This window comes from Pongo abelii, chromosome 18 (assembly GCF_028885655.2).
Source record: "Pongo abelii isolate AG06213 chromosome 18, NHGRI_mPonAbe1-v2.0_pri, whole genome shotgun sequence".
NCBI lineage: Eukaryota > Metazoa > Chordata > Mammalia > Primates > Hominidae > Pongo > Pongo abelii.
The window spans coordinates 16,881,043-16,893,519 of NC_072003.2; the positions used below are offsets into that span (position 1 = coordinate 16,881,043).

The 12,477-nt window shown below is 54.1% G+C and overlaps 1 protein-coding gene across 1 annotated transcript in view; it reads left to right on the forward strand.

Moving 5' to 3' along the window:
- LOC129047196 (uncharacterized) overlaps positions 1-12,477 on the forward strand; it is a 155,029-nt gene that overhangs the window by 23,252 nt on the left and 119,300 nt on the right. The window contains exons 9-12 of the mRNA XM_054534755.2: positions 2,239-2,342; positions 3,449-3,614; positions 9,856-10,041; positions 10,725-10,877. Coding sequence (XP_054390730.1) covers positions 2,239-2,342; positions 3,449-3,614; positions 9,856-10,041; positions 10,725-10,877 — 609 coding nt within the window. The remainder of the gene's footprint in view (positions 1-2,238; positions 2,343-3,448; positions 3,615-9,855; positions 10,042-10,724; positions 10,878-12,477) is intronic.

Sequence of the window (12,477 nt, forward strand, 5' to 3'; positions counted from 1 at the left end):
CTGGCTAATTTTTGTATTTTTAGTAGAGACAGAGTTTCACCATATTGGCCATGCTGGCCTCAAACTCCTGACTTCCAGTGATCCACCCGGCTTGGCCTCCCGAAGTGCTGGGATTATAAGCGTGAACTACTGCGCCAGGCCCCGGACTTGATTTCTAGGCAGGAGACTTGGACCCTTTGCCTCCATCCATAGCCTGCCTAGATCTGGCCTCTTTTCTCCTTTTGAATTTCTTCTTCCTCCAGTGGAGGAAAACCAGGATGAGCCACTGACGATCCCTCCTTTCGTGCCTGGATCTGAAAGGCCTATTCTCAGGGTAACACTTGTGGTCAGAGGCTTACCCAGAGCAGGAGGAGTGGTCCTGGGCAGGGCCATCCCCAGGTGCCCGTCTGCACACGTGTTCTGAACCCAGGGTGCCAAGGGCAGTCGGGGAAACACAGCCACCAGCCAGAGGGAAATGTGGCCGAGTCCATTAGGAAGGAAGGAAGCAGGCCTGGAACTGAAATTTTTTGGATAGCCACCCCAAACTGGGCAATAGAGTCTTTTAGGCTACCAGTGGTCAGGGCCAGCTGCGATGGTGGCAGTTAGCCTGCAGCAGGGGCTGGCTCGTGGGTCCTGCCGGAGGAAGAAAAGATAGAGCTGAGCGTTGCCACTGGCTCTGCCCACAGAAGGCACATTCTGGGAAGGCTGCCGGGACTCTGGTGGGCAGACACGTTGGCAGGTGGGCCGAGTGACCAGTGAGGGCCTGTTTTGCAGGCTGCGTCTTGCTGAGATCGAGCTGCGTGTGCAGGGATTCTGTCACAGCCACACACGGCAGGGAGGCCCAGGGTCAGGGAAGCAGGTCCCAGCCTCGGAGGACCCCTGGGTGGGTGGGGGATTCAGGCCTGGCCCTGGCCAAGCCTGGGGGAAGTATGGGGGCTTCTCTGCAGGAAGCTGGGACCTGGCTTGGCTTGGCTCCTACTTTTTGCTCTTTGTGTGGTTTTGGGTTCAGGCCAATGCAGGGAGCCTGAGACGACATGGGTACCAGGACGGAAGGTTTTCCAAACTAAACATCTCCTAAGCACAGGGGCTGTTCTCTGAGTAGAGTCCTTTATTTCTTGTGAGTTCTGGGCCCTCTGCAGCCCCTATAATGCCCTTTATTAGCCATCACTGTGAATAATTGTATAAAACAATTTTTTTATTAGAAATACTGGAAAAGAGTGGGCACGATGGCTCACACCTATAATCCCAGCACTTGGGGAGGCCGAGGTGGGAGGATCACTTGAGCCCAGAAGTTTGAGACCAGCCTGGGCAACATGGTGAGACCTCATCTCTACGAAAAATACAAAAAAATTAGCCGAGCGTGGTGATGCACACCAGTGTTCCCAGCTACACGGGAGGCTGAGGTGGGAGGATCGCTTGAGCCCAGGAGGTTGAGGCTGCAGTGAGAAGTGACTGTGCTGCAGCACTCCATCCCGGCAGACAGAGGGAGACCCTGTCTCTTTAAAAAAAAAAAAAAAAAAAAAAAGTCCAGGTGTGGTGGCTCATGCCTGTAATCCCAGCACTTTGGGAGGCCGAGGCGGGCAGATCACAAGGTCAGGAGATCGAGATCATCCTGGCTAACACGGTGAAACCTCGTCTCTAATAAAAATACAAAAAATAAGCCAGACGTGGTCACAGGTGCCTGTAATCCCAGCTACTCAGGAGGCTGAGGCAGGAGAATCGCTTGAACCCAGGAGGTGGAGGTTGCAGTGAGCTGAGATTGCACCACTGTACTCTAGCCTGGGCAACAGAGTGAGACTCTGTATCAAAAAAAAAAAAAAAAGAGTATATATATTATATAGGAAAAGATTGCCACCTCACTAAATATTTGAAATATGCTAAGACTCATTAGAATGATTATATTACAATCATAGTGAACATTTATTGGGCTTTTATTAGATGCCACAGATTCAGACACTATGCCTGTTCTTTCACTGCCATATCCTGAATGCAATGCAAGGCACATAGTAGGTGCTCAATAAATACCTGCTAAATTAGAGAAAAATGAGCCAGCCTGTGTGCTTGTAGGGACTGGGGGTGCAGGGAGGGAGAAGCCAGACCTGGAGCTTCATCTCACTGGGTCTCAGGACACCTTGGGAGAAGGTAGCAGGTCCTTCCCACTTTCCCCACGGTTGTGCTTGCAGGCAGGAGACGGGTGAGGTGACCTTCGGGGATCCCCCGCACTTCTGGGTGTCTCATGCTGCCCTCTCTGAATCCCAGGCCATGGACTTATTCCTGACACTGGTGTCCCAGCTCCAGGGCCTTTCTGGGGGTGAGCTGATGGAACTGTGGCGACATTCTTCCTTCAAATGCCGAGACAATGGGTAAGGTCCCTCTCCGGGTGGGGGATGGACTAGGAGCTGGCTGGGGGCATCCCTGGGTTAAGGGAGTCTTCGTGCTGTCCTGGGTTCCCAGTGAGGGATGGATGCTGATGCCTCATCCTGTCCCTGTGACACTGACTTGTCCTTCAGTCCGAGACTGTGTGCCAAGAAGGAGATTAAGTGGGGAGGCTGGAGGTTCCCACGGGGCCCAAGCTCGATCCCGCCTGAGACCAGAAGCTGAAGGGGCTGGTGAATAAAGACAGCCATTGTTCCCTTCCCCAGACAGGACCCTCTTGCTGGAATTAGCATTCCAATGCACCTAGGGTACCCTCCTGCCGGGGGTGTGGAGAGTCTGGGCTGCGGGGTGCTGGGCAGGGCTGGCACTCCACCACCCAGACCTTGCTGATCTGGGGCTGGTAAGGTGGGTAAAGTGACTCCCAGTCTCAGAGGGGAGTCTCTGAGGCACTAACTCAGTCAGCTTAGGGCTATGCTTAGGAGTTTGAGACCAGCCTGGGCAACATAGCAATGCCCCCATCTCTACAAAAAATTTAAAAGTTAGCTCGACGTGGTAGCGAACACCTGTGGTCCCAGCTACTTGGGAGGCTGAGTGGGAGGATCACCTGAGCCCAGGAGGTGGAGGCTACAGTGAGGTGTGATCGCACCACTGCACTGCAGCCTGGGTGACAGAGTGAGACCCTGTCTCACAAAAAAAGAAAAAATAAATGTCCTGATGTTGTGCTGAGTATTCGAGGTTTAAATTAGAGACTGTTTGCTGATTGCTGGTTCCTGTTCTGCTAGGGATTTTTACCCCTACTCGGTGACATTTGCTTGGGTGGGTTTCAGCAGAGCACTGGGTGCGGACTTGTGTGTTCCCAAACCAGTGTTTCTTGGGTGGGTAGAGCTGCCAGGGTCTGGACTGGGTGCTGCTGTGCTAAGAGCACGGGCCTCAGCCAGGCTGTGGGGTCCCAGACCCGGGTCAGCCCCTCCCAAGGAGTGAGGGTGGGCATGTCTGCACCGTACCTCTCTGAGCCTCAGTTTACCCCTGGGTGACTTCGGTGAGATGAGCTTTGCAGGCACTCAGCACGTGTGGATCTCCTTGATGATCTCAGGCAGCCATTGTTGGATGCCCTGCCTTCCTGTGGGACAGAGCACTGTGTGGGCCTCATGAAGGAACTCATCGAATCAGCAGAGGTGGAGGCAGACGAGGTGGAGGCATGGCTCTCATCACTGGCCTTCCTCCCACAGCCCACAGATGCTATGGTCCACATGCTGCTGGTGAGTCCCTGCACCCCACCCGGGGCCCCGGTGTCCTCCCTCCATGGCTTGGCTGCTGGTTAGATGCAGCGGAGGTGATCAGTTCTTTTGTGCCAGCCCTCGTAGGATCAGCAGAGGGGGCCAGACCACCCATCCTCCTGGGCTTCTGTGGCAGGTTCAAGGGAACCTTTGGTATCAGAGAATTCCGGGTTCAAGGGTCAGCAATGTGTCTCCCACTTGTGTGATCCCAGGCAAGTGATTTAACCTTCCTGAGCCTCTTTTCTGATTATTATTATTATTATTATTATTATTATTATTATTATTTGAGACGGAGTCTTGCTCTGTCACCCAAGCTGGAGTGCAGTGGTGCGATCTCAGCTCACTGCAACCTCCACCTCCTGGGTTCAAGCAATTCTTCTGCCTCAGCCTCCCAAGTAGCTGGGACTACAGGAATGCACCACCACACCCGGCTAAGTTTTGTATTTTCTTTTTAGTTGAGACGGGGTTTCGCCATGTTGGCCAGGCTGGTCTCAAACTCCTGACCTCAAGTGATCCAGCTGCCTCAGCCTCCCACAGTGCTGGGATTACAGGTGTGAGCCACCACACCCGACTGTTTTCTGATCTCTAAAAGGAGGATGGAAGTGGTACCTCTATCCTGGGCTTATAGTGAGGAATGAAATGCTGTGTGTGAAGTGGTTCTCCTGGTGTCTGGCACGAAATCTGAGCACTTGAAATCAGAGCTATTATATTTATAAACACACACATTTAATGAGTCTGGAGATTAGGAAATCTGTGTGAGATGAGGTCTATAATTTCTACCAATATGTGGAGGTCTCATTTAACCCTTGAGGTGTCTCTATGAAGTAGGTGCTCTTATCAGCCCCATTTTGCAGGTGAGAAAACCGAGGCCCAAAGAGGTAGTGCAGCTTGCCCAAGGGATTGCAGCTGCTCTGCCCTTCACCTCAATTCTGACCTGAGACCTTGGGGTGTGTCCTCACTTTCCTGGGCGGGGGGTGTCACCTGTCACTTCCCATCTTGTCCCGGCTAATAGTGAGTGCCAAGTCAGATGGCATCGGTAGGGAGTGGGAGTGAAGACACAGCTGGTGCCGGGCAGCTGGGGTCCCTGGGGGCATCAGAGACCCCTGCATTGGTTGAATGGACCCTACCAGGATCTGAGAGCCCCTGGAGCTTGTCCAGCCCTGGCTGTCCCTCCAGGTGGAATATAGGGAGCCCTTGCCTTCTGGCCCCTGACCCCAGGGTTTGAGGTGGGGCTGTTCCAGGCAGACTACGTTGTTGGCTCTGCTCAGCAGACAAGAATCACGCACTGACTCAGAGCCAGGCCCAGATTGGGTCCCAAGAGGCATCACCCACAGTTCACAGCCTAGCAGGTGACACGCTGGCCACCAGGGATGCCAGAACCACCCAAGACCTGCCCTGGGCTTAGCCCATCTCCCTGGAAATGTCTGTCCCCTTCCCCTTCCCCCATTCCCCTCTTCCTCCCTTCCCCACTCCCCTCTACCTCCCTTCCCCACTCCCCTCTACCTCCCTTCCCCCGCTTCCTTCTTCCTCCCTTCCCCCTCTCCCCTCTTCCTCCCTTCCCCCCTCCCCTCTGCCTCCCTTCCCCTCCCTTCCCCAACGCCTCCCTTCTGCCCCTCCCCTCTGCCTCCCTTCCGTCCCTCCCCTCTGCCTCCCTTCCGCCCCTCCCCTCTGCCTCCCTTCCGCCCCTCCCCTCTGCCTCCCTTCCGCCCCTCCCCTCTGCCTCCCTTCCCCCCTCCCCTCTGTCTCCCTTCCCCCGCTCTGCCTCACTTCCCCCCATGCCTCCTTTCCCTTCCCCGCCTCCCTTCCCCCCTCCCCTCTTCCTCCCTTCCCCCCTCCCCTCTTCCTCCCTTCCCCCCTCCCGTCTTCCTCCCTTCCCCCCTCCCGTCTTCCTCCCTTCCCCCCCCTTCCTCCCTTCCCCCCCTCCCCTCCTTCCTCCCTTCCCCCCCCCTTCCTCCCTTCACTCGTTTATTTGTACATATGTTTGATTCATGTGCAGTAACTAAGAGCACAAACCCATCTGGACTTCCTCATTTCAGATCCCAGTCCCATTCCTCACCAGCAGGACCTTGGGCAAGGCACTTTACTTTCCCAGGCCTCAATTTTCCCCGTCTGGACAATGGGACTATATTGTAGAGTGACCTTGCAGACCAGGTGAATTGCCTGGTGTGTGCGGAGGGAAGTGGTTGTTGCCATTAGTCTGGGACACAGCACTGAGCCAAGCAGGTGGCATCCATCGGCTCGTGGAGCCCAGAAGCTTCCTCTACCTGCCTAACATGCGATGTTCCATATGCAGGCCAGAGCTCATGCCTCTCTGGGCCGTATTTTCTTGTTCTGTCATTGAGTCAGCAAGGCCCTGCATGAGCCCTGGCAGGTTCTGGGAATGCACTGGCTTCGTGAAGCCTGGGGAGAGGAGGGGGGTGGGGAGTGAGGGGCAAGCAGGGAGAGAGTATTTTAATGAACTTTTTATTTTAGAATAATTTTATTTATTTATTTATTTAATGATTATTATTTTTTGAGACTGAGTCTCGCTCTGTTGCCCAGGCTGGAGTGCAGTGGCACAATCTCGGCTCACTGCAACCTCCGCCTCCCGGGTTCAAGTGATTCTCGTGCCTCAGCCTCCTGAGTAACTGGGATTATGATGCACACCACCAGGCCCAGCTAATTTTTTTGAATTTTTAGTTGAAATGGGGTTTCACCATGTTGGCCAGGATGATCTCGAACTCCTGAGCTCATGTGATTTGCCTGCCTCAGCCTCCCAAAGTGCTGGGATTACAGGCATGAGCCACTGCGCCCAGCCTTCTTAATGGTGTCTTTCGATGAACAAAAGTTCTTCATGTTGATGAAATGCAGCTTCTTGATGCTTTCTAGCTGGCGTTTGATCTCCCCCCGGTCCTAACGCTTCCTGTCTTGTCTTCTCCCAGTTCTGTTTTCTTACCTTTTCAGGGAGGGTTGGTTTAAGCATGATGACTGAGCTTTAGAATCATGTTGGAAAAGTGAAATCAGCTTAATAAGGGTTCCAGGTTTGAGAATAATTTTATTTTTCCATCTTTAAAAATGAAAAAGAGTGAATATTTTAAATAGACTTTTAACTGAAGTGTAACTAAGCCTTCGTTAGAGAGTTTTGCATTAAGATTTTTTTTCTGCTCCCATTTTTTTTTTTCAATTTATTTTTCTTTCAAAATTCTTTGTTCTTCTCTTTGCGATGTGGTTTCTGATTTTTGTGAAAACGGGGAAGGCTGGCCCTTCTGGGCGCATCCCCCGGGCAGCCGTACACAGAACCCACTGGGTCATTACTGTCTGGACTGCTCAGCACCCAGGCCTCATGCTGGCCCAGTTGTCCTGGCGGGGCCGCCGGAAGTGGCTCACAGATCTGGGCTCTCTGCCAGCCAAGTGGCACCAGCCTGCCCCACAGTCCTGCAGGCCGTGACCAGGCTTCTGGCTCCGGCTTTGGTCTGGGACAGGCCCGAGCCTGCCCTGTCTGTGCCCCCGCCGCCTTTCTTGGACACAGTAGTCAGAGGCGGGAACCTCCAGCAGGCGGCCCCTCCCATGTGTCGGAGAGCTTCTTAGTCTTTTTATAACCCCTGCCCGCCCGGCCAAGCCCGCTTGCCCTGCTCTGTATTAACAAAACAGACCGTTTTGTTTTCTTTGCTCAAATACAGGAAAACATTGAATGTGCTTTTTCCAGGCTCCACACACCCCTGTCCTTTCACAAAGAAAACATGCAGTGAGATGCACACGCCAAGACCCACAGACATGCATCCTGAGTGCACGTGTACACACGTGGGACACAACCCACACACACTGAAGCAGGCACCCATTGCACTGGGACGTGCACACGCACACTGGATCACGTGTACATGCACAGACCCGCACGTACACTGACACAGGCTCACACCAAGGCACAGGGACACACAAACACACAGGGATATGCACACACATGCTGGATCATGTGTACACACACAGACCTACACACACAGACCTACACACACTGATGCAGGCTCACACTGAGGCAGGCTTTCCCAGGACACCCACATGGGGAAATGCAGGGACACACACCCACACCGTAGACCTGTCAAGATACACACACACGCACACACACACACAGACACATTGAGGCATACACGCCAAGACTCACATACCTGGAGACGCAGATATACACCGCAGTGTATGCACATGTGAAGACATGGCACGACATGCACATACACGCAGTAGGACACTCACACAGTGGGACATGTGGAGACAGCCACCCACACCTGGACACATGCAGAGGCACACCCAGATACACTGGGCTGTGCGTGGGCACACAAGGGACACACAGTACACACACACGCACCTGGACGCATGGGCACGTGCACACACCCACTGGGACACACGAGATGCCCACATGGGAACACGTGTGGACAGGCATCCACCAGGAAATACATGCATACTAGGGTACTCGAGTGCACTGAGACACCTGCACACCCACGTGGGAACGTACACACCCACAAGCACTAGGATTCTACAGCACACACCAATATGCACACACACAGATGCTCATGTTCACACCTTCACACAGTGTGCTCACATCCTAGCATAGTAACACAGATCTGGTGAAGAGTCACGAATCCAAAGAAAGAACAGAGCTGGGCAGGTTGGGCGTGATGGCTCACTCCTGTAATCCCAGCACTTTGGGAGGCTGAGGTGGGCAGATCACCTGAGGTCAGGAGTTCGAGACCAGCCTGGCCAATATGGTGAAACGCCATCTCTGCTAAAAATACAAAAATTAGCCAGGCGTGGTGGCTCACATCTGTAATCCCAGCTACTCAGGAAGCTGAGGCAGGAGAATCACTTGATCCCAGGAGTCGGAGGTTGCAGTGAGCTGAGATTGTGCCACTGGACTCCAGCCTAGGTGACAAGAGCAAGACTCCATCTCAAGGAAAAAAAAAAAAAAAAAAAGGGACAGAGCTAGGCAGAGATTTTATATCCCCACAGCTGCCAAGCAGTCCCTGTTCTGGAGTGGCGTGGGTCTAGCACAGAAACCCCTGTTCACACCCGGTGCCCCAGTGCCCCAGGGCTGGATTTTAGAGTGAGTCCAGAATTTGCATTTTGAGAAGCAGTGAGTGTTGGGATCATGCCTGGCCTGGGAGCCAGACCCTCCTGGGTTAAATCTCAGTTCTGTTTACAGCTGGGCTACCTGAGGCAAGTTCCTTACCCTTTCTGTGTCTCAGCTTCCTCATCTGCAAAATGGGAATGATAAGAAAGGCAATGTGTGTGACATGTTATCAGCAGTCTGGCTTGTAGTGAACACGGTTTGTTTATTAAGATTTGTTGGTCTAGACCGGGCATGGTGGCTAATGCCTGTAATCCCAGCACTTTGGGAGACCGAGGCGGGCAGATCACTTGAGGTTAGGAGTTCACCACCAGCCTGGCCAACATGGTGAAACCCGGCTTTACTAAAATACAAAAATGAGCCAAGCGTGGTGGCACGTGTCTGTAATCTCAGCTACGTGGGAGGCTGAGGCAGGGGAATCACGTGAACCTGGGAGGCGGAGGTTGCAGTGAGCCTAGATGGGACCACTGCACTCCAGGCTGGATGAGAGAGCAAGACTCCATCTTAAAAAAAAAAAGATTTGTTGGTCTGATTTCTCCGAGGTGCCTGGGGCGGGGAGAAGCTCTGTCCTGAACCCCCTCCTGTTTGCCTTCCTTTCACTGAAGCCCTGGAGTGAGGGGAGCTGGGCGTCTGAGTGGTGGGCTACATGGAGTGCCTTTTTTCTTTTCTTTTTTTTTTTTTTTGAGACAGAGTCTCGCTCTGCCACCCAGGCTGCAGTGCAGTGGTGTGATCTCAGCTCACTGCAGTCTCTGCTTCCTGGATTCAAGGGATTCTTGTGCCTTAGCCTCCCAAGTAGCTGGGATTACAGGCACACACCACCATGCTCGGCTAATTTTTGTATTTTTAGTATGGACGGGGTTTTGCCATGTTGGCCAGGCTGGTCTCCAACTCCTGACCTCAGGTGATCCACCTGCCTTGGCCTCCCAAAGTGCTGGGATTACAGGCATGAGCCACCACGTCTGGCCTCTGGAGTGCTTTGAAAATGTTCCCTGAACAGAGCAATTTGTTCAGACTCTGGGGGACTCAGCTCTGTATTATGAAGTGCCCCAGGTGAGTCGGTGTGTGGCCAGGGTGAGGCCTGTGAAGGGCATTTACCCACCACCTCGGGTGGGGGCCAATTTCTGTCCCCAGCCACTGCTCCAGACCCCGCGGGCCAGCCCTGGTGCCTTCCTGGGCATCTCAGCCCTGGTGCACAACCTCTGTGCTTCTCTGGATGAGCCCTGCGGGCAGCTGCCTGGAGTCAGCTCCCTAGTGAGGATCCTGGGAGATGCCTTAGGTGAGAACTGTACCATCCAGGAGCCCTCGGATGATGACAAGGTGAGGACATCCAGTGTCTTGAGTACCAGCTTCAGTGCCCCCAGTGGGGCCCAAGCCAATCAGGCAAGCTCCAGGTAGAGAGGGTGGGGGTGGGTTACCCCCTTTCCCCCTTCCTCCTATCCTTCATTCCCCCTTCCCCCTTCAACCCATCCCCTCACCCTCCTGACTGCCCCCCCCACACCACTGCCCCTTCTATATAACTGCCCCCCCCACACCACTGCCCCCACAACGCCACTGAGTGGGGATGGGGTGAAGGGGGGAAGGGGGAATGGGCTGAGATGCCCAGGAAGGTGCCAGGGCTGGCCCGAGGGGTGTGGAGCAGTGGCTGGGGACAGAAATTGGCCCCCACCCCGAGAAGGTGGGTAAATGCCCTTCGCAGGCACCCCCCACGCCACTGCCCCCCCCCCACACCACTGCCCGTCCCACGCCACTGCCCGTCCCACGCCACTGCCCGTCCCACGCCACTGCCCCTGCCCACGCCACTGCCCCTTCCCACGCCACTGCCCCTCCCCCACGCCACTGCCCCTCCCCCACGCCACTGCCCCTCCCCCACGCCACTGCCCCTCCCCCACACCACTGCCCCTCCCCCCATGCCACTGCCCCTCCCCACGCCACTGCCCTCCCCACGCCACTGCCCTCCCCACGCCACTGCCCCTCATGGTCCTGCCTCCATCTCGATTTAGCTCCAGCTTGTGCTGAAGGCAATCGGCAATGCGGGCTTGGCAGCCATGGCTCTCACCCCCACACTGAGTACCTGTGCATCTCTGAGAAGCAGCGCCCCCGAGATCCGGCTGGAGGCCATCCAGGCCTTCCGAAGGGTCCCCTGCTCTGCAGACGTGAGCCCTTGTGTGCTGTTTCACTGGGTTGGGGTTGGGTGGTGGTGGGTCTCAAACCACAGTTTGCTAATTCACTTCTTCAATTGTTCATTCATCATGTATTTAATGAGCACCTACTTTGGGCTGGGTGCTAGTGTGAACACATATCCAGGTCTAAGCCTGTGTGTGGTGTGGGAAACAGATTATTTATCAAAAACACAACCATATGATTACCGGTGCCATCTGTGCCCCCTCTAGTACAGGGTTTGGCAGACTACGGGCCATGGGCCACTACCTGGCCCTTTGTCTGTTTTTCTCAATAAAGTTTTATTGAAACACAGCCATGCCCACTCACTTATGTGCTGTCTATGGCTGCTTTCCTGCTCCACCTGCAGAGTCAAGTCATTGCAAGGGACCGCATGGCCTGCAGAGTCTAAAAGAGTTCTCTGTCCCTTTACAGAAAAAGTTTGCTAATCCCTGGACCAGTACCTCCCTTCTTACTCAGAGTCAAAGTCACAGTCCCTTCATTGACCTCCCAGGCCCTGAGGGATCTGACCTCTGGGCCTCACCTGTTCCTGTCACCTCCCATCCCTCCTCCCCAGCACATTGCCCTTTCTGTTCTTCCTCAAAGACCTGTGACCCTCTCTTGCCCCAGGCACTTTGCACATGCTGTCCTCTTTCCTGGCACACTTTTCCCCCAGATGTCCCCAGGCCTTTCTTTTTCATGTCCTGTACGTCTTAGCTTAAAAGGCACTTTCAATGTGAGGTCTCCCTTGACAATTTCACCTGAAATTGAACCTCCCAGGTCCCCCTGGCTCTGGTCCTGTTTCACCATTTCATTTTTCCCTCCATAGGGTTTATTACCACCTAACTATTTTTTTTTTTTTTTTTTTTTTGAGACGGAGTCTCGCTCTGTCACCCAGGCTGGAGTGCAGTGTCGCCATCTCCGCTCACTGCAAGCTCCGCCTCCTGGGTTCACGCCATTCTCCTGCCTCAGCCTCCCAAGTAGCTGGGACTACAGGCGCCCGCCACCATGCCCAGCTAATTTTTTTGTAATTTTAGTAGAGACGGGGTTTCACCATGTTAGCCAGGGTGGTCTCGATCTCCTGACCTCGTGATCCGCGCCTGGCTCTGCCTCCCAAAAGTGCTGGGATTATAGGCATGAGCTACTGCACCTGGCCATCACCTAACTTTTTATGTATTTCACATGCTAATCTCATTGACTGTCTCCCTGCTCTAGGATATCAGCTTCAGGTGGACAGGGGCTGGGTTGCTCTTGTTTATGGCTGTCACCTAGCACAGTGCTGGGTGCATAGTTGCTGCTTAGTTAATATTTGTTGCATGGATGGATGGGTGGGTGGATGGGTGAATGGATGGTGGGTGGGTGGATGGATGGGTGGGTGGGTGGCTGGCTGGCTGTGGAGGAAGCCAATAGGTACTGAGGGAGTCACAATGTGGGGAGGTGGCTTGCTTTGGAAGGGCTTAGGAAGGCCAAGACATTTAAAGACCTCCTGTGTGGCGAGACATTATGCTGTTTTTGTAAATAGTTTTATTGGAATGTAGCCATGCCCATTTGTTGGCGAATGGATGAGGCTCTAGGCTGAGGCTGGTAGAGACTGGG